The 23423-nt window shown below is 40.7% G+C and overlaps 1 protein-coding gene across 2 annotated transcripts in view; it reads right to left on the bottom strand.

The window, feature by feature from the left end:
- LOC124721454 (inactive hydroxysteroid dehydrogenase-like protein 1) overlaps positions 1-23423 on the bottom strand; it is a 124321-nt gene that overhangs the window by 15521 nt on the left and 85377 nt on the right. For both annotated transcript variants that reach the window (XM_047246438.1, XM_047246439.1), the window contains 2 exons: positions 18322-18542; positions 18000-18224 (listed from right to left, as the gene is read on the bottom strand). In XM_047246438.1, coding sequence (XP_047102394.1) covers positions 18000-18224; positions 18322-18542 — 446 coding nt within the window. The remainder of the gene's footprint in view (positions 1-17999; positions 18225-18321; positions 18543-23423) is intronic.

Raw genomic sequence — 23423 nt, 5'->3', positions numbered from 1 at the left:
GATGGAGTAAGCAAGGAAGTGATGTGAAGGAAACAAACTAATGATTACAGTGCACAAAACTACCTACACTGACTTAGTACATGTCATGGGATAGTGGGACATAGACAGCACGGGTGTATTGTATGTACATCACATGCTACCTGTATCAGATGCAATTGTATAAGAGACCTTCTGAGAACAAACTCCAATTAAAAAATTGGATGGTAACTAACCTCGCATAAGAAATGGGACAATACTGATAAGGGCCAATAAGTTTAATCTCTCTTCCTGAACATCTGGGGAAAGGCTGAAAATGTACCATAACCAATCCTAATTGGAACATGGTACATCTTTTGACAGGACATGATACTTATTACAATCATCTTGAATGACTCAAGCTCAGACAGAGATATCGGAAAATGGGGAGATGAAGGAACTTCATAACATGTTGTTTTCCACTGTACACTATTTAACACCTCTAGACAGAACATTGCTTTGCATGTGATCTATACATGACTGCAACAGACCTTGAAGACTGGTGCATAATTAATTGCCTAGTGATAAAAATTTCAAACAGACTGCTAGTAAAATACAAGGAAATTTGTCATTGTGGTTTTCCCAGGGTGTGACAGGTGCAAAATAGGGAGTATGGTGCTACAGTGAGCACAAGTGAAGAGGGAGTGTCACACAGTGTAAGTGAAGTGTTCAGTGATGATGTTTTGTGTGTGTGGAGATCATACCTTGAAGTGTTGTTGGCACACCTGGCACAGGTCAAACACTTGGCTTTAGATAACTACTAACATTATGTTAGTGTTATAGTTGTAGTAACAGTAGCTGTAGGATAACTGCGATGGAAAATTCCACTCTAACTTTATAATGCTGCATAATATTTATCATTAGTTCAAACAACGGCTCTGTAGAGCAGCAAAGGCTCTACATCTTTAGAACTATATTGAAGTGAACAAAAACAGAATGTAAGCAACTTGCTATGGGGAGTAGACTCGACATAAATTCCAAGGCCACAACAAACAGTGACTGCAATCAGGACTTAACTGACATCTCTTCCTGTTTTCTATTATTTCTTTTTTCTTCTTATCTTTTAGTTAGATTTCTTCAACTTCATTCACAGCTTATATCTTTTAAATTAAGTAGTAATCACTGTGCAAACCACTAGTAGGACCGTTATTCTTTGTGCTATTGTTGTATATTCAAACCACATTGTACATACAAATTGTGATAGAATGCCACTATCACATATGATTTTATTATTTTAATCATGATTGTTAGTTGTGTCATTAATGCATGTATAGTCCATCATAGTATCTGGATTGTGAACTCACAGGAAAGTAAATAAATAAACAATAAAATAAAAGGGTCAGCTGTTCCACTTCTGCCTCAATCAATCTTTTCATGCAAACCTATTTTTCCCTCGACAACCATATGACACTATCCTACTGTGCACTGCTTTTCAGCACAAAACATGTAGAACATCAAGTGGTGATCCTCCACCACTGTGTCTATGCATCCTGCCAGTATTTCAATGTAGCCATTGAGAGATGACCACAATGAAAGCTTTAGCCAAGCACCATCTACATCAACATCCATACTTCGCAAGCCACCTGACGGTGTGTGGCGGAGGATACTTTGAGTACCTCTATCGGTTCTCCCTTCTATTCCAGTCTCATATCGTTCATGGAAAGAAACGTTGTCAGTATGCCTCTGTGTGGGCTCTAATCGCTCTGATTTTATCCTCATGGTCTCTTCGCGAGATATACGTAGGAGGGAGTAATATACTCGGTGAAGGTATGCTCTCAAAACTTCAACAAAAGCCCGTACCGAGCTACTGAGCGTCTCTCTTGCAGAGTCTTCCACTTGAGTTTATCTATCATCTCCATAACGCTTTCGTGATTACTAAATGATCCTGTAACGAAGCTTGCTGCTCTCTGTTGGATCTTCTCTATCTCTTCTATCAACCCTATATGGAACAGATCCCACACCACAGAGCACTATTCAAGCAGTGGGAGAACAAGTATACTGTAACCTACTGCCTTTGTTTTTGGATTGCATTTCCTTAGGATTCATCCAATGAATCTCAGTCTGGCATCTGCTTTACCAACGATTAATTTGATATGGTCATTCCATTTTAAATCACTCCTCATGCCTACCCCCAGATAATTTATGGAATTAACTGCTTTCAGTTGCTGACCTGCTATAATGTAGCTAAATGATAAAGGATCTTTCTTTCTATGTATTCGCAGCACATTACACTTGTCTACATTGAAATTCAATTGCCATTCCCTGCACCATGCATCAATTTGTTGCAGATCCTCCTGCATTTCAGTACAATTTTCCATTGTTACAACTTCTCGATATACTACACCATCCTCGGCAAAAAGCCTCAGTGAACTTCCGATGTTATCCACAAAGTCATTTATATATATTGTGAATAGCAACGTCCCTATGACACTCCCCTGCGGCACACCTGAAATCGCTCTTACTTGGGAAGACTTCTCTCCATTGAGAATGACACGCTGCATTCTGTTATCTAGGAACTCTTCAATCCAATCACACAATTGGTCTGATAGTCCATATGCTCTTACTTTGTTCATTAAACGACTGTGGGGAATTGTATCAAACACCTTGTGGAAGTCAAGAAACACAGCATCTATCTGGGAACCCGTGCCTATGGCCCTCTGAGTCTCGTGGACTAATAGCTCGAGCTGGGTTTCACACAATCGTCTTTTTCAAAACCCATGCTGATTCCTACAGAGTAGATTTGTAGTCTCCAGAAAAGTCATTATACTCGAACATAATACGTGTTCCAAAATTCTACAACTGATTGACGTTAGAGATATAGATCTATAGTTCTGCACATCTGTTCGACGTCCCTTCTTGAAAATGAGGATGACCTGTGCCCTTTTCCAATCTTTTGGAATGCTATGCTCTTCTAGAGACCTACGACACACCGCTGCAAGAAGGGGGGCAAGTTCCTACGCGTACTCTGTAAAAAATCAAACTGGTCCCCATTAGGTGCAGTGGCCTTTCCTCTTTTGAGCGATTTTAATTGTTTTTCTGTCCCTCTGTCATCTATTTTGATATCTACCATTTTGTCATCTGTGCAACAATCTAGAGAAGGAGCTACAGTGCAGTCTTCCTCTGTGAAACTGCTTTGGAAAAAGGCATTTAGTATTTCGGCCTTTAGTCTGTCATCCTCTGTTTCAGTACCATTTTGGTCACAGAGTGTCTGGACATTTTGTTTTAATCCACCTACCGCTTTGACATAAGACCAAAATTTCTTAGGATTTTCTGCCAAGTCAGTACATAGAACTTTACTTTCGAATTCATTGCACGCCTCTCGCATAGCCCTCCTCACACTACATTTCGCTTTGCGTAATTTTTGTTTGTCTGCAATGCTTTGGCTATGTTTATGTTTGCTGTGAAGTTCACTTTTCTTCCGTAGCAGTTTTCTAACTCGGTTGTTGTACCACGGTGGCTCTTTTCCATCTCTTATGATCTTGCTTGGCACATACTCATCTAATGCATATTGTACGATTGTTTTGAACTTTGTCCACTGATCCTCAACACTATATGTACTTGAGACAAAACTTTTGCGTTGAGCTGTCAAGTACTCTGAAATCTGCTTTTTATCACTTTTGCTAAACAGAAAAATCTTCCAACCTTTATTTGTATTTCTGTTTACGCCTGAAATCATCGATGCAGTAACCGCTTTATGATCGCTGATTCCCTGTTCTGTGTTAACTGTTTCAAATAATTCGGGTCTGCTTGTCACCAAAAGGTCTAATATGTTATCGCCATTAGTTGGTTCTCTGTTTCACTGCTCAAGGTAGTTTTCAGATAATGCACTCAAAAAAATTTCACGGGATTCTTTGTCCCTGCCACCTGTTATAAACGTTTGAGTCTCCCAGTCTATATCTGGTAAATTAAAATCTCCACCCAGAACTATAACAGGGTTGGGAAATCTACTCGAAATATTTTCCAAATTTTCCTTCCAGTGCTCTGCCACAACAGCTGCTGAGCCAGGGGGCCTATAAGACATCCAATTACCATGTTTGAGCCTGCTTTAACCGTGACCTTCACCCAAATTATTTCACATTTCGAATCTCCATCAATTTCCTTCGATACTATTGCACTTTTTATCACTATAAACACGCCTCCCCCTTCAGTGTCCAGCCTGCCTCTGTGGTATACATTCCAATCTGAGTTTAGAATTTCATTACTGTTTACATCTGGTTTCAGCCAACTTTCTGTCCCTAGTACTATGTGGGCATTGTGACCATTTATTAATGAGAGCAGTTCTGTGACCTTTCTGTAGACACTCCTGCAGTTTATTATTACCACATTAATATTGTTATTCCCTGTTGCATTTTGCCTACTACTACCTTGTCACGTCTCAGGCGCTGTCTTGCATAGTGGTCAGGAATAGACACCAAGACAGAATGCCCAGAGAGCACAACATAGCAGGTTGTATCCCCACAGCCCTCCTCAGCTTCGGCCAACCCTATCAGTCCAAGAGGCACCTTGCAGCTTGGCTATGTGGGGCAATTCTCTACAAAAGGTGACTTATCAAGGTGAATAGGTCATCAAAGTTTCCTTTTGTCATCTGCAAGAAGTTTGGCAAGCCATAGGCCACAATCTTACAAGTGACACAGATGATCATTATCAAAGGCCCTCCTTGAACTTCCAAGATCCAAACCTGGTAACAGTCTATGTCAAGCAAAATTTTGCAAAATCTGTCCCCAAAAGCAATAGAGACCACATGAGACTAAGAATCTAATGGTGAATGAGAGAATGATATGGACATTCAAGGCATCCATGCATACATTTTCCAAACTGTTAAATCAAACTAATTTTTATCTTTTGCTGTGGTACAAGGAGCCATATTAGAAATTGCTCTAATTCTGTTTTTGAGTACACATAGAATGCTGTTAATCGGACACTTCAACCTGGTGGAAATCCTCCACCTGATTCAGACAGCACCTCAAGTTTTCAGTCAGTACTACCACATCTTATACAGTTCCAGACTGGGTCCATACATTCAGGTGCACAACGGGATCTACACTCAAATCATGATCCTTCATTCCAGCTGCCATACATTCACGATCTCCACTGAGAGAGGACAACTTCACCAGTTGAAACAAAAGGTTACATTTCAACAACTGCCACATTCAACTACTCATTACCATGGGGAGACCAGACTCCAGAGCCAACATCCTATACCTTCAGACCTCTAGCAGCACCAGAGGATGTGGTGTTGTCCACTTGGCTACAACAATCCATGCTCTGTACAAGACTCAGTCCCATTCCTGATGTCACAGGCTGCCATCAAGGAAGGTTACATAGAGATTCGCTCCTCAACTACTATAGCATCACCGATGCCCATGTACATTGTAAAATAACTTTGTCAAAGATCTTTTATAAAAATATGTTTAATAAAATATTCAACAGTGTATAGGGAAGCTTTACGATATCTTTTATAAAATTTAGAGTGTGGTCTTCACTTTTATAAGACAATTATCACAGATCTTTGACAGTATAATACTGGCACAGGCAAGCTAAGCATTTCCCATAGCATACTATAAGCATTAAAGTCTCCTGCAAGTAGGAGTAGCTGACGGAGTTGTGAAGTAAAGTCTGAGTGAGCCTCTATTGAGAGCTTCATTGCATAACATTACTTGGAATGAGCAATTTTATGGCAACTGCTTGAACAACTATCAGGAGAGGGAAGGGAATGAAATTTGATTTGTAATTCAAATAGGTGGGCACTGTCCATTTATCCCTGTCTCCACTGAGGCATCCTTTCATTGGAGCTACATACAATGAGAATAGAAGTATTCAAACATTTAAAATGCTTCATGTGTAGGCTTAAGTACAGTGGCATGGACTGCACTAACAATTTCATTCCCTCCATATGTGCACTGATACTATGCACTTTCCACTGAAAGATTTCTTTTCTTAGATTTGGAAAATCCAGGTCAGATTATAGTATGCATTAGTCATCCTTAGTTCTTGGAATGTTGTTTGTGTCTCATAGCATGTGTGAATATACTACATCTCTCATGCTTTACCTGACCTTCACATCACACAGTGGTGTGCCTGAATTTCTGGCACTTTCAGTACTCAGTAGATCATGGAAATTGGAATTATGGTGATACTTTCAGTATGAGGAATAAAGCTTTTGCATAATTTTCCTAACTGTTAAATCAAACTAATTTTTATCTTCTACTGTGAAGAATTTTGACAGAAAATTCATTGTGCAACTGTAAAGTAATGGAATACTGTGCCCCACACTGAATACAGTCAGTGATATTAATGCAGTCACAGAGTACATTGAATATTTCAGAGATTATACAACACCATATGGTGGTATCATCAACACACAAACCATGGCATCTGTTGCCATGCTGCTGCAGAGCACATGTCACTGTACCAGTGGTAGCACTAGTCATTCATTGAAGTTGTGTAAATTCTGCTTTCTTTGTTGGTAGCGGAGTAAACTATATTGATTATTCATGCATTACACTATTTGTAGTACCTTCATTCACAAAAACAACACACACAAAAAAAATTCTTTGCATCAATGTCTGTTAAAATTGCCTAAAAAAGTAAGTCACTGTGACACACAGTGAACTCCAATGGGAACAAATTTTCCACTGTAAACAAAATATCATTGCCAAGTGGATCAGATCATATTGGATAATGAAGGTACACAATTAGAACAAATATATCTTATACTAATACATTTGAATACTAGTTAGTAAGCTGTAGCTACAATAGTGACATATTTCAACACAGATGTGAGCTGCATCTAAAGTGTGATGACATTAACAGAACTGTCCACACCAAGTATAAACCAGATACAAAACACATAAGTAGTTACCATATGGACTATATTACTACTGATACCTTTATTATCCATATTTGATGCACCCACACATAAAAAAAAATTGATCTGTGTAATAGACTGCTTGTGAAAATGGGCAGAGCCCAACACTAGTCAGCCAATAAATAATTAGCAGATTTTCTGGAAACAGTCAAAATGTCATTTTTTCAATATTTGAGAGCTGCAAGATGCAACTTCCCTAAAACCTTTATAAGTGTAATATAAATGCAAAGCTGACGTGTTCTGCAACATTGCAGGTGGTCACAGTTATGACCTATGGATCAAGCAAATAACTAACTTCACCTCATCACACAATATTGTATGCTTTAAGAACATTTACACTACTGTCATAACCCTGGCAGTTATGTTAAAATCTCAGTTCTGTGAGGCACATAATGCTCATCATTCCAGACAGTGGTTACTGAAGCAAACCCAGATGTTACAGTAATAAGAGCACTTACGTCTCTCAGCTTCTTGTATCCTGGAGTAAGAGAAACCATTACAAACTAGCACAATATGTATACCAAAATTTCCAAATGTAGGAATGCCCAGGGGATCTCACTGACTCAGTCCTGTAACTGTCTCATCATATAGGCATTGTACCATTGTGGTTAGAGTGATAGATGAGCAGTGATACTTGCTAGTTATGAACAGTCATCCCCCCCCTCAGCCGGCCTGTGTGGCCGAGTGGTTCTAGGCGCTTCAGCTGGAACCGCCCGACCGCTAGGGTCGCAGGTTCGAATCCTGCCTCGGGCATGGATGTGTGTGATGTCCTTAGGTTAGTTAGGTTTAAGTAGTTCTAAGTTCCAGGGGACTAATGACCTCAGCAGTTGAGTTCCATAGTGCTCAGAGCCATTTGAACTCCCCCCCACACACACACCTGACAGAGAGAGAGAGAGAGAGAGAGAGAGAGAGAGAGAGAGAGAGAGAGAGAGAGAGAGAGAGAGGGGGGTGGGGGGGAGGGGGGGGGGGATTGGAAAATACAATGTATATTCTTTTGCAGAAACATGCACAAAATGTCTATCTTGTTTGTGCAAGGACTTTAGTTCTGAACTTATTTGTGTTTCATCGTAGTATGGAAGCCTCCTATCAGTGACACTATATCTTCCCCCCCCCTCCCCCCCCCCCCCCCCCCCCCGTTTCACTCACTCTTTGTACTCAATTGATTATGTAAATTTATAATCAACTTATCAACTTGGTAGCTGACCATGACTGTACTCAGCAGGAAGCACAGGGCACAGCCACCCCACCCCCTCATAATAAATATTATCTTCGTAAACCAAATTCAGATACTGTTGCACAATGAAGATGGATATATCAATTCTGTACAAGTTTGTAGAAAGGCAGAACTGACTACTAATATGTTTACCAAGAAAAATTTATTGTGAAATATCGAAAGCATTCACCATTCACTGGGCAACCACTATGTGCGCCCCCTCCTTAGCTGAGGTCCTGGGTACACTTTGTCACTGACTCTATAAAGTACAAATAGCTCTTGAATTGTAACATTCATAAGAGAGAAACGGTCACTAGAAGATGGCATGATCTGTATTGTCACACGATAAGTTAAGATGGACCTCATTATGAATTACGAGGCAATAAGGTACGTAAGAAGAGGATAAACATATATAATCTAATGGAGATAATGGGAGTCATTTCTAAGAACCTTCACTAATATCCTAGATTACCTGAAAGCCCGGGGGGCAGTGCAATTCTTCTGATTACAAGACAAAATGGATAACACAGATTTTTAGGTCCCAACAGTAGAAATGGTGGAGGCAGCAGCTCCTCTAGGCCAACTATATCTTGGAATGTAATCTTCCTGTATCATGGTAAATAGATATGGCACACCTATACCTCACAAGGCATCAGCGCCAGAGCTACAAATGCTTCTAGTTCAATGTTTGGAAGCATTTTTCCAATTAAGGCAGCAGAGTCTGTGAGTGTGTGGACACCACTGGATGCTTCCTTAATATTCACAATGTTCTTGGAGTATACATTATAGTTCCTAGTGGAAGGTACGAGGGTTGTTTTTTAAGTAAGGGCCGTTCGCGCGTATAGTCCCGTAGTTCGCGCGGACGCCGCAACAAGCCACTGCGCCACTTGCCAGCATCCTTCCCGTTCACACTGCTGCAAGTTGCAGCTCTGTAGCTGACGTGTACGCATTGCTGTGCTACTTTATAATGTTTACGATTATTGAATCATCCGCCGCGTGTGAGATACAGTCAGTGATACGTTTTTTTACCGCGAGAAGCCTATCAGCTGCAGAAATTCATCATCAGTTAACAGAAGTTTATGGCTTGAATGCAATGAGTGAAGGTAAAGTGCGTCAATGGGTTAGAGAGTTTAAAAATGGCTGTCAAAACGTCCATGACGAAGAACACTCAGGCCAGCCCTCGTGATCACTGATGATTTGGTGGCTGCAGTCGAAACAAAGATTCGTGAGGACAGAAGATTCACAATTTCCACTCTTTCTTTGGAATTTCCACAAGTTTCAAGATTGGTTTTGTGCAAAATTGTGTCCGAAAACCTAAACTTTAAGAAACCATGTTCTTGGTGGGTACCCACACTCCTCACAGAGGACCACAAAGGGAAGAGATGTGCCACTTCATTGTACTTTTTTATTCGTTACGAGGAAGAAGGGGATGACATGTTGAGTCAAATTGTCACTGGAGATGAAACATGGGTATCCCATATCACTCCGGAAAGCAAGTGACAATCAATGGAATGGCGACACACAACCTCACCCGTCAAGGTCAAAGCCAAACAGACGCTGTCAAAGCGCAAGATTATGGCAACTGTGTTCTGGGACCGGCGCGGTGTTTTGCTAGTGGACTTTATGCCACGAGGAACGACAATCAACTCAGATGCCTACTGTGCAACTCTAAAGAAGCTCCGCAGAGCAATTCAAAACAAAAGGCGCGGCATGCTGACAAAAGGAGTTTTGCTCCTGCACGATAATGCTAGGCCTCACACCTCTCAAAAGACTTGGGATTTGATTGATTCTTTTGGCTGGGAAGTTTTGGACCATCCACCATACAGCCCCGACCTAGCTCCTAGCGATTTTCACCTTTTCCGGTACCTGAAACACCATCTTGGCGGGCAGCGCTTCAATGACGACGATGAAGTGAAAGTGGCCGTGAACTCTTGGCTGTCAGAGCAGGCAGCCGAATTCTTTGAAGAGGGAATTAAAAACTTAGTTGTACGGTATGACAAGTGCTTAAATAAACAAGGCAACTATGTAGAAAAATAGGTAAAAGTGTGTAGAATCAGAAATTAAAAGTTTTTTTTTACAAAAGTATTTGTATCTTTTTTAAAAAATAAAAACGGCCCTTACTTAAAAAACAGCCCTCATAGTTACTGGCAAAGCTCAGTCTACACCTACATCTACTTACATTCTCCACAAGTCATGAGACATACTAGCAATTGATATACTTGCTGATCAGCTACCTAAAGGGCATGAAGTTCACTGGGACCCTGTCACACCCACAGATATAATAAATACTGTTAGGAAATTTTCAAAATCGAAAAGCATGGACTATTACTGGCTATCTAACTACACAATAAAAAGTACAATACACTTCATTTGCAATCCACTTGCTTTTATTATGAATAAATGCCTAGAAGTTGGAGTTTCCCCTGATCAGCTCAAAATTTCCAAAGTTATACCTATATACAAAAAGCGGAAAAAACACCTCCCTGGAAATGATAGACCAGTGTCTATTGTACCAATCTTTCCCAAAATATTTGAAGCAATTTTCCACAAAGAGCTAAGAAAATCTGGTTTGAAAAGTATGACCTTCTTTGTAATAGATAGCATGGTTTTTGACAAGGGAAAACTACCACCTCTGCAGTCCTTGAAATAGTTGATCAGAGATTAACAGCATTCGAAAATAAACAAACAGTCTCACTTGAACTTTGTGATCTGAGTAAGGCATTCGATTGTATCCCCTTTGAGATCCTACTAGCCAAACTGAAGTAGTATGGTATAAATAATACAGAGTTAGAAATAATCAACTCTTATCTACATAACAAGAGACAATTTGTGTCAATTCAAAACAGAAACTCTTCCATGAATAATGTCACATCTAGTGTACCTCAGGTACACTGAAAGTTGAGGACAACATACTGGGTTCTATTAATTAAGAAGTCTTCAAGCCAACGACAAATCAACAGGGTATAGTCTTTCAAATTTCTTCTTGAGCTCTTGAAATGCAATGAATATACGAATATATGTTGCGAGTATTACAGAGATGCTTTGCAAACTTAAATAGGTATCCCTGAAGCTGATTGCAGAGTGACTCTACTGCCGCCAATGTACATTTCATGAAAGGACTGCAAAGACGAGGTAAGAGAAATAAGGCTTGAACAGGGGCATACAGATTATTTTTTCCCCTCGTTCCATGACTGCAATCATTTTCAAAATGTCATCACATGATGACAACTGCCATTCTAGTTCCACTGCAACATAGCCTTAGAAACTTTTATCGAGTAGGCTTATGGGGAGGAATATGAAGAAAAAGAGACATGCTGGGACCATTTTGCTGTCTTTCTTATACTGCTCAACTCAGAGGTACCATGTTCACTTTCATTTCCTAACATTCAGGTAAGGTTAGATCAATGGTAGTAGGAGCTGAGGAGAAAAGTTTCATCTTGAATCTTTTGCTTTTTTCCTGGTGTGACTGGTGATTCAGGAGCCTTATACTTCTCTGGCTGCACCAATAAGCTGATTTTCAACAGCTCAAAAATTTTGTGGATGATGGAGAAGATATCTTTTGTCTTCAGTGGGTGGTCTGTCTATAATCAATATGACTAGAAAAGATCCCTAACAGTTAAAGTGGTCCTGATGTGGCTGCTACATGCATACATGACAAACAATAATGAAACACAAATTTGTTTACATCTATATGGCAATGTCTCAATACTGTTGCAGTTCTATATGAGTATGGTTTGCATTCAGTATTGATGACAGTCATTTGCACATTGTGGCTGAAAGCTGGCCATAGTGCAGTCAGGCATCAGTTATTTTGTCTCTCCATATGAAGTACGTAATCAGACTAATGGTTGGTGTTGGAAGTGTAGATGACATCAGTGCAGTTGGGTCAGGTAAAAGTTCGTCACAGTACTAACAAAACTTGATGACATATCAGCAGGCTGGAATCTACCAAATTTTTCCTGATATTATGGTATGATAAATAGTCAAGGGACTTTCATGCCTTCTCGTATTGTGGCATATCAGTGATGAAGAAGAGCAGAGTCTCATGAAATTCATACATACAGGAGATAATTCACAAAGCATTTTTTGATGTGTTATCCATTCACGGTGCCTGGAGATGGCTCCTGAAAACAGCAGGAGGAGACATACCCACACATTGGACATTTAGAGCACCTCATATGTGAGGAACGCATATGCTTTTATATCACACCGGAATATCACGACCTTGGCCTTCACTGGTAAAACATTCCTTCAAAGGAGACCATGAAGATTGAGTGTCTACTTCATTACCTTCCAGCCCATGACAAATTCAGCATATAAAGTGAATAAATTCAGCACTTTAATTCAATGTGCAGTTTTCTGAAAGTCTGTACCATGAAGTCCTGAGATATAGAGCCAGCCATTAAAATTGCAACACCATGAAGGCAGCACGCAACAAATATCAACTGGTAAGAAGTGTTCTACACACTTTGATATGCAAATATTTCAGCACAGCTATACAGAGTAGGTAGGAGTAACACAATCTACATTCTGCATATAAGGAAATATTACACAGCAAGTCTATCATTCTGAAATCACATTAAAATATTAGTTGTTTCTGAGAAGGTCATATTATGCCTTGTGTAAGAAGAAATGTCTACTAGTATGTGTTGGAATTCAAATGTGACAGTATCGTGGCCTATTGAGACTACATTTTATTGTTCCATGAATTTTCTGCTTGGGCTGGTCAGGTTTCCACAACTGTCATACAAATATCAAAAGAATGGATTAAGGAGAACCATCTTCAGTGCTTTACAGGATCTCTATGGCCCGAGATGGAGGACAGACATATTGTTTGCATGACCAAGTAGGATCCTACAGTCACGTCATGTACCTCAAACTAGGACTGACCTTTTTTGGACTAAGACAAGTATCCACATCAACACTGCAATAACATCTGGAGCATCACAGATTGCCAAGCATGGCAACCATCATTGTGGCTTCCCTTGACTTGGCATCAAAGGGAGGTGCAGCAACTATGGTGCATCAAACAACAACACTGGACACAGGATTGACACCACATCATCTGTTCAGGTAAGTCCCAGTTCTGTGTACATCTATATCTACATACATACTCTGAAAGACATAATATGGTGCGTGGTGGAGGGTACCCTGTACCACTACTAGTCATTTTCTTTCCTGTTCCTCTTGCAAATAGAGCAAGGGAAAAACGACTGTCTATATGCCTCTGCACAAGCCCTAAGCTCTCTAATCTGATCTTCATGGTCCTTATGTGAAATGTGTGTTAGTGACAGTAGGACTATTCTTGAGTCAGTCTCAAGTGCTGGTTCTCTAAATTTTCTCAATAGTGCTCCTGGAAAAGAATGTCACCTTCCCTTCAGTAATTCCTATTTGAGTTCCCGAAGCACCTCCGTAATAAACACATGTTGTTTGAACCTACCAATAACAAATCCAGCAGCTGGCCTCTGAATTACTTCAGTGTCTGCCTTTAATCCGACATCATGCAGATTCCAAACACTCCAACAATGACCAACGATGGGTCATGCTAGTGTCCTGTTTACTGTCTCCTTTATAAAAGAACCACATTTTCCTAAAATTCTCCCAAAAACTGTAATCAATCATTCACCATCCCTCATACAATCCTTACATGCTCATTTCATTTCAATTAGTTTGCAACATTATGCCTAGATATACAATCAACATGTGCTGTACTCTAACATTATGGGTTTGTTTGTCCTACTCATCTGCACTAACTAACATTTTTCTACATTTAGAGCTACCATTCATCACATCAACTAGAAACTTTGTCCAAGTCATCTTGAGTCCTCCTACAGTCAGTCAACAAAGGTACCTTCTCCTACATCACAGCATCATCAGCAAACAGCCACAGACTGCTGCTGTCCACCTGTACAACTTGTATCCATGTGTGGAGGCTCCAGGGAGAATGGACATTGCCAGACTGCATTTGTCATCATAATACAGGCCCAGTACCTGGTACGACGGTATGGGTTGCCATTGGGTACACAACACAGTAACCTCTGGATCACACAGTTGGTAATTTGGACAGCAGGTGTTGTGTTTCTGATGTGTTAAGACTGGTGGCTGTGCCCTATCTTTAAGGTATCCTTGAGTTTACCTTCAACAAGATTACACATGACCACATGTTACCTGTGCTGTCCTGGCCTACCTTGATAGAAGGGTGTTAAGAAAGTTGCCCTGTCCAGCATGTTCTTCATATGTCTCACTCATTGCGAACATGCGATCATGGGTTGCCAAGAGACTGGCATGCCAACACTTTCCAGCAGCTATAACTGATGAACTCTGGCACATAGATGAAGCAACAAGGAATGATGTTCTGTATTTCTCATTCAATCTCAGTTCAGCTTGACGTCCAGCTGGGTTAGGGATTTGGCACCTCTGTGCAGATAATTTCACATTCAAATTCTTACTACTATACTGTATACACACAATAAGTAACCTTTAATTATTTGCTATACTCTGGATTTTGCAATTTTAATGACCAACAGTGTAGACGAGTCCCTGAATCTTGTGCATTTATTTATGAGGAATAATCTCAACTGGTACACCTCCAAGACTGTTACTTATCTGACTGAGTACAATTCAACATTTTAATTAACACACATGTTTGTCAGATTTCAAAAACTGCTACTTCCCCATGCTTATCTAAAACCTATTCTTCTTAAGAGACTCTCATTCAGTTCTAGAGCACATCAAATACTGACACACTGTTTTACTCCACTTCTCCTACCTGGTCTGCTTACTGTAGTGTTGTCAAGGATATGAACACTATGAGCTTATAACTCTCTGCATTGTAAGTTTTGTTACAATCCCGTAAGGCAACATGAAACTTGAGCTTCTCCTAGCATACTGAATATTCAAATAATTCATGGGAATGCAGCCAGGTAAGGGTATCTGACAACCAGCAGTAGTGAATACCCCATCATTTTCAAGGCAAAAATGAAACAAGAGATCACTATGCAAGGCAATTTCAACATTCTGTGGGCAGGGCTAAAGAAATTTGGAAACAGAAAGATGAAGTAAGCAGAAAGACAACACATGCTGAGAACAACTAACATCACCACACAACAAAAGGTAAACAACATCAGACATCGCTGATAGTGAAATATTAGCCAATGATAGGTGAATTAGTAGCACTAACTCTGTTGCTCTTATATTTGACCAGGGAGAGAGCAGAATTCCAACTGAAATGTAAGCAAAAGCCTCCAACACTATTGTTGAGGTAACTTAATAAATTCCCCTCAATAATGGTGAGAACATCATTTCCACTGCTCCATGAAAGCTTGGTTCCCTTCACTGGGGATCGTCCATCCTGATGCCACTCAGTCTGTGAGACCTAACCCACTATGTCAAGCTGTTATCTGGCATGTTAACCAATGTCCTAATTCCCAATGCCTTTGACTAGACAGTGTACATGGGGAGCTCATTCCTCAGGTATCTGCGGTGCAATTTCTGCATTGTCAGGGAGCAACAACCATAAGCATTGCCAAGATTCCGCCTCTTCCTAATATCTTCTGGTACACTGGCTAGCATGCTGGTTATCAGAAGTCAGAATTGACCCATTATGTGAAAGAGTACTTGGGGAGTTGACACACAATGAATGGATTACATGCCATATGTGGCAGGTGCTCCTCCCCAGAGAGCCCACAAAACTGTGAAATTTTGAAAACTAAGGGGTTATGACCATGAAACAGACCACAGATGTTTTTAACCAAAAAAGCCAAGTACTGTGTTATCCAAATCAAGCCTTAAGTCTGTCTTTTTCAGTGTTGTATCATCAACTTTGGGAGCTCTCCATGGATATGACAATCCCTGCAATGGTCTTTAGTCACCCCTTACAATAACCCAGGACTAACATGGTCCAATTCTAGCCCCTGTGGGGGATGTGAAGAGAATAATGGCAGTTAAAAATTTCCAAAAATGTGTAGACTATGATAAAGACATATGACTAATGCCATGTTCACTCTAATCACAGCAAAATAATAATAATAATAATAATAATAATAATATATAATTTTACTTCATAATACATTTATTTACCTCTCAGCATGTACACTGAAGCACCAAAGGAACTGGTACAGCCATGCATATTCAAATAGAGAGAGATGTAAACAGGCAGAATACGGCACTGGAGTCGACAATGTCTATATAAGACAAGTGTCTGGTGCAGTTGTTAGATCAGTTACTGCTACTACAATGGCAAGTTATCAAGACATAAGTGAGCTTGAACATGGTGTTATAGTTGGGGCATGAGCAATGGGACACAGCATGTCCGAGGTAGTGATGAAGTGGGGATTTTTCCATATGACCATTTCACAAGTGTACTGTGAATATCAGGAATCTGGTAACACATCAAATCTCTGACATTGCTGTGGCTGGAAAAAGATCCTGCAAGAACAGCACTAATGATGACTCAAGAGAATCATTCAACATGAGAAAAATGCAACCCTGCTGCAGATTGCAATGCTGAGCCATGAACAAGTATCAGTGTGTGAACCATTCAATGAAACATCACTAATATGGGCTTTCGGAGCTGAAGGCCCACTTGTGTACCCTTGATGAGTGCATGACACAAAGCTTTATGCCTCACCCGCATCTGTAAACACCGACACTGGACTGTAGATGACTGAAAACATGTTGCCTGGTCGGACGAGTCTCATTTCAAACTGTATCGAGCAGATGGATGTGTACGGGTATGGAGATAACCTCATGAATCTGTGGACCCTGCCTGTCAGAAGGGGTCTGTTTAAGCTGGTGTAGGATGTGTGCAGTTGGAGTGATATGGGACCCATTATATACCTAAATATGATTCTCACAGGTGACACATATGTAAGCATCCTGTCTGATCACCTGCATCCATTCAAGTTCATTGTGCATTCTGACAGACTTGGGCAATTCCAGCAGCACAATGTGACACCCCACACATCCAGAATTGCTACAGAGTGGCTCCACGAACACTCTTCTGAGTGTAAACACTTCCACTGGCCACCAAATTCCTCAGACATGAACATTACTGAGCATATCTGTGATGCCTTGCAACGTGCTGCTCAGAGAAGAGATCTCCATCCCCTCATTCTCTTACAGATTTATGGACAGCCTTGCAGGATTCAAGGTGTCAGTTCCCTCTGACACTACTTTCTACATTAGTCGAGTCCATGCCATGTCATGTTGTGGCACTTCTGCATGCTCACGGGGGAGCTTACACGATATTAGGCAGGTGTAACAGTATCTTTGACTTTTCAATGTATTTAACATAACAATATGGGAGGAGGTTCCCAGTTGCAACATAATCTACAAACAACTGTAAACACAGTATTTGTATAAGGCACAAAATCACTAATGGTATCATCACATGAAAAATTGACTATTAATTTTCATCTGAAAAATGTAGATGCTACAACCAAATTTGTGAAGACAACTGACCAAGCATTTGTTCATATCCAGTATGGTGATATCTTCTTGTATCAGGATACAGAATACAAGTTACCACAAAATTCAAAGATTTAACATAAAATTTCATATTTTCTTCTATAAATTGATTTTTAATCAACAGCTACACAATCCAGTCAGTTAAAGTTTATGCAGTATGCATACGATAGGGTCTATAATACATTATAGTGACTGCTTATTCCAACAGTACAGCTACACTGTAGACCAAAAACAAATTAATAATGAAATAACGAACCAACAGAATTTCAAAACTCATACATGCTTCTTATGGAGAATGACATGTTAACTGTACTGTCAGAATAAATGCAGTAATAACTGGTAACAAAATTTCAAATGCAACTGATAAAATTGATAATTTCATGAATTGGTTTCTTAAGTTATTCCACAGAAGAGCAGGATAATTTTGTAACTTACAATTATATCATGTAGCCAGTAACCAGTTGTGCGTTCAGCTATTCCCAAGGTCCTTACTGCGTGCCTTGCATATTTGTCAGCATTTGGTACAAACCATGAGTTTTGCAACTGTTTGCTGTATCCTACCATTTTTGTGTTCACAAACCAAGGTATTAAGGTCTGGACAGAAACATTATGGTCCTTGCATTCATACTGCAGTGCTTGAGAAAAGTAATCCATATACACCTGCAAATTATCAACACTAAATTGGAAAAATCATTCACAACTTCTTAATTTTCTTTTAACTAAGTACCTAAAGTTATGAAAGAAATCAAAATATTACCTTAGTTGCTGAATAAACAGCAAACATTGGTGTAGGCTGCAGAGCAGCAGTAGAGGCTATGTTTACTATAGCTCCTTTTTTCCTTTCCATCATACGAGGTAATATCATCTTTGTTATCATACTGCATGGAATTATATTGACATTAATGTGGTTCTTTATGTCATCTTCTGTCATGTCAATAAAACACATTGGTTTTTCTAGTATAACACCAACATTGTTTACTGCAAAACATTTTCAAAAAACAAACTTCCAAATAAATGAATTTACATATCAAACAACATAGTGGAAATTTACATTATGCAACTGATCTCTTTTTGCAATTTCATAAATGGACAATAAATATAATATTAATCACACCACTTTAAAAATTCATAAGTTTTGAGAGATTCCTCTCCAGTAAGGAGGCATACATTGCCTCACAAAAATGTGGAGCACGCAGGAGAGAAGGAGATAAAATGAAATTTCATGGACTGAGAGCTTATGTGATGTTATTTAAGTTATTACAAATCAGATTTACAAAGAATTTGGCAGTCTGAGCCCACTTGTCAGTATGATGCTGTACCCCCCCCCCCCTGGTCTAGATGCAGGCATTGAGCTGCTTCAAAAGGGTGTCATAAATCCATTGTATCCTCTCCTGTATCAAGCTGGCCCACAACTGTTGTAATAGGGTTTGTCAAATAGTTTGATTCTCAAAAAATGAGGGGGATGTCATAAAGTTGCATTTTCATTAGCAATTCAAAATATAATATTTATACGAAATGACAATTACATTGCTTTGCGTGGTAAATGACTATCTCAATTCCATGACATTTTGCAAACTGTCTTCTTCCAAGAAGTGTTTATTTATTTGAACAGTATGTCTGCTCTAAGGGTAAAAACATACTATAAAACCTGCAAACTTTTTTCATGTCACTCATAAAAGTTTTTAAACTAGCAATACTCATTTACAGATGAGTGTCTTTTTGTTAATATCACACAAATAGTACCATTTTCTTGTCTTTCTTTTACCATGCACAAACAGTTTCTTCCACTTGCAAAATCAGAAAATTCGAAATCGTGGCTAGTAAAAGGAATCAAGACTGGCAACTACCACACATATTTGACTTCATTGGAACAGGTTGAGAAATGGTGCCTTCTGAATTCCCAACTCTGCATAATTTTCTACAGTATGGGCTTCTGCTAAGAGAGCAGAGTGGAGAGAATGTCAGAAAATACCCAGCAGCCACTCTTGCAAAGGATATTTATCCAAAAGTGCTTGAAAAGTGGGGGCTAGCAAAAAAACTGGGAAGAGACCAAAAACATAACACTTGGTAGAGGAAAACTGGAAGTGAAAGAGGATTTCATAGCAACATTATACAAGCTCTTTGACATCCTCAGCTGCAAATGTGAGATCAAACTACACTACATCTAAATCTACATGATTACTCTGCAATTCACATTTAAGTGCTTCGCAGAGGGTTCATCGAACCACAATCACACTATCTCCCTACCATTCCACTCCTGAACAGCGCGCAGGAAAAACGAACACCTAAACCTTTCTGTTCGAGCTCTGATTTCTCTTATTTTATTTTGATGATCATTCCTACCTATGTAGGTTGGGCTCAACAAAATATTTTCGCATTCGGAAGAGAAAGTGGGTGATTCAAATTTCGTAAATAGGTCTCGCCGCGACGAAAAACGTCTTTGCTTTAATGACTTCCATTCCAACTCGCGTATCATATCTGCCACACTCTCTCCCCTATTATGTGATAATATAGAACGAGCTGCCCTTTTTTGCACCCTTTCGATGTCCTCCATCAATCCCATCTGGTAAGGATCCCACACCGCACAGCAATATTCTAACAGAGGACGAACGAGTGTAGTGTAAGCTGTCTCTTTAGTGGACTTGTTGCATCTTCTAAGTGTCCTGCCAATGAAACGCAACCTTTGGCTCGCCTTCCCCACAATATTATCTACGTGGTCTTTCCAACTGAAGTTGTTCGTAATTTTAACACCCAGGTACTTAGTTGAATTGACAACCTTGAGAATTGTACTATTTATCGAGTAATCGAATTCCAACGGATTTCTTTTGGAACTCATGCGGATCACCTCACACTTTTCGTTATTTAGCGTCAACTGCCACCTGCCACACCATACAGCAATCTTTTCTAAATCGCTTTGCAACTGATACTGGTCTTTGGATGACCTTACTAGACGGTAAATTACAGCATCATCTGCGAACAACCTAAGAGAACTGTTCAGATTGTCACCCAGGTCCGTTATATAGATCAGGAACAGCAGAGGTCCTGGGATGCTCCCTGGGGAACACCTGATATCACTTCAGTTTTACTCGATGATTTGCCGTCTATTACTACAAACTGTGACCTTCCTGACAGGAAATCACGAATCCAGTCGCACAACTGAGACGATACCCCATAGGCCCGCAGCTTGATTAGAAGTCGCTTGTGAGGAACGGTGTCAAAAGCTTTCCGGAAATCTAGAAATACGGAATCAACTTGAAATCCCCTGTCGATAGCGGCTATTACTTCGTGCGAATAAAGAGCTAGCTGTGTTGCACAAGAACAATGCTTTCTGAAACCATGCTGATTACGTATCAATAGATCGTTCCCTTTGAGGTGATTCATAATGTTTGAATACAGTATATGCTCCAAAACCCTACTGCAAACGGACGTCAATGATATAGGTCTGTAGTTCGATGGATTACTCCTACTACCCTTCTTAAACACTGGTGCGACCTCCACAATTTTCCAATCTGTAGGTACAGATCTATCGGTGAGCGAGCGGTTGTATATGATTGTTAAGTAGGGAGCTATTGTATCAGCGTAATCTGAAAGGAACCTAATCGGTATACAATCTGGACCTGAAGACTTGCCCGTAGCAAGCGATTTGAGTTGCTTCGCAACCCCTAAGGTATCTACTTCTAAGAAACTCATGCTAGCAGCTGTTCGTGTCTCAAATTCTGGAATATTCCTTTTGTCTTCCCTGGTGAAGGAATTTCGGAAAACTGTGTTCAATAACTCCGCTTTAGCGGCACAGTACCATCGGCACTGCGCAGTCATTAAAACTGCTACACCAAGAAGAAATGCAGATTTTAAATGGGTATTCATTGGACAAATATATTATACTAGAACTGACATGTGATTACATTTTCACGCAATTTGGGTGCATAGATCCTGAGAATTCAGTACCCAGAACAACCACCTCTGGCCATAATAACGGCCTTGTTACGCCTGGGCATTGAGTCAAACAGCGCTTGGATGGCGTGTACAGGTACAGCTGCCCATGCAGCTTCAACACGATACAACAGTTCATCAAGAGTAGTGACTGGCATATTGTGATGAGCCAGTTGCTCGGCCACCATTGACCAGACGTTTTCAATTGGTGAGACATCTAGAGAATGTGCTGGCCAGGGCAGCAGTTGATTATTTTCTGTATCCAGAAAGGCCCGTACAGGACCTGCAACATGCAGTCTTGCATTATCCTGCTGAAATGTAGGGTTTTGCAGGGATCTAATGAAGGGTAGAGCCATGGGTCATAACACATCTGAAATGTAATGTCCACTGTTCACAGTGCCGTCAATGCAAACAAGAGGTGACCGAGACGCATAACCAATGGCAACCAATATCATCACACTGGGTGATATGCCAGTATGGCGATGATGAAAACACGCTTCCAATTTGCGTTCACCATGATGTCACCAAACATGGATATGACCATCATGACGCTGTAAACAGAACATGGATTCATCCAAAAAGATGACGTTTTGTCATTCGTGCACCGAGGTTCATCGTCGAGTACACCATCACAGGCGCTCCTGTGTGTGATGCAGCGTCAAGGGTAACCGCAGCCATGGTCTCCGAGCTGATAGTCCATGCTGCTGCAAACGTCATTGAACTGTTCGTGCAGATGGTGGTTGTCTTACAAACATCCCCATCTGTTGACTCAGGGATCGAGACATAGCTGCATGATCCATTACAGCCATGCGGATAAGATGCTTGTCATCTTGACTGCTCGTGATACGAGGCCGTTGGGATCCAGCACGGTGTTCTTTATTATCCTCCTGAACCCACCGAATCCATATTCTGCTAATGTGCCGCGGTGGAGGTATTCTTGATCGATTCTCGATCGTTGGGCCTCCGAGTGGTGTTTCTTTCTCTGTTGCGGGGCGCCTCCTGGCAGTGGGTGGCACCGTCTCTGCGCGGTGGCGTGTGTGCAGGCAGTCAAGTTTGGGCGCGAGCATTGCCTTTTGCGTCAGATGGTGGGTCCCTCAGTGCTGTCGCTGGCCAGGGCTGGTGTTACTTGTTGCTCGCCACGTCAGTGGTTGGAGTCGTCGCCTGTTAACCAACTTTCCTGCCCTGTCTGACTGCGCCTCGCTGCGGTCTGTGTGACGATACTCGTGCTGGATAATCTTTCTCACGGCGATTTCCCTGGACCGCGCCTTGGCACGAGCTTGTGGCTGTGCTCCTCCCAGATATAGTTTACAGGGAAGTACTTTCCTGTCCTCATAAGTTTGGTGCTGTTTGTGTGTTTCAGCGTGCTATGGCTAAGAAGATTATCTTCGTTGTTATGATTGTGTCGGAAACATGGGCAAACCCCAGTGTTCGTGTTTCTCGGCATTCTGTGGGGTGATGTACCTTACTTAGTGTGTTTTTCTTGGCATTCTATTGTGCTGTTGCAGAACTTTGTTTAACCATTTCCCTCCTTACTCTTCTACAGAGTGCCTTTGGATCCTGTGGTCTGTAATTTCACTTGTGCCAAGTTCCGGGGTTTTGGGGGATAATTGATTAAATTATGTTTTGGAATTTATGGGATTCTGTGTGTTTGTCTGGGGTTTTTGCTGGGCTGTGCCTGCACAATTTCCCGTTTCCTTGCCCGGGCGTCGTACGTAAAGATTAAGGTGAGTGAATTTTGGTAGTCCCCGTCCAGTGGTTTGGTGGGCCCCGAGACAAATTGCTTTTTTTGCACCCTGCCTGTCCTATCTCCCTGCCTTACGGTTGGCTCCTCTGTGCCCGTGCCTGAGTGTGTATGTGGGCGATGGTGATCGTTTCCCGACTTGTTTCCCGTTTCTTGCCGACTTCTCTGGATAGACTGCCAAATCTGTA

The sequence above is a fragment of the Schistocerca piceifrons genome, chromosome X (genome assembly GCF_021461385.2).
Source record: "Schistocerca piceifrons isolate TAMUIC-IGC-003096 chromosome X, iqSchPice1.1, whole genome shotgun sequence".
NCBI lineage: Eukaryota > Metazoa > Arthropoda > Insecta > Orthoptera > Acrididae > Schistocerca > Schistocerca piceifrons.
The sequence above is the reverse complement of the archived record's forward strand: the minus strand, read 5'-3'. Positions and strand labels throughout refer to the sequence as shown.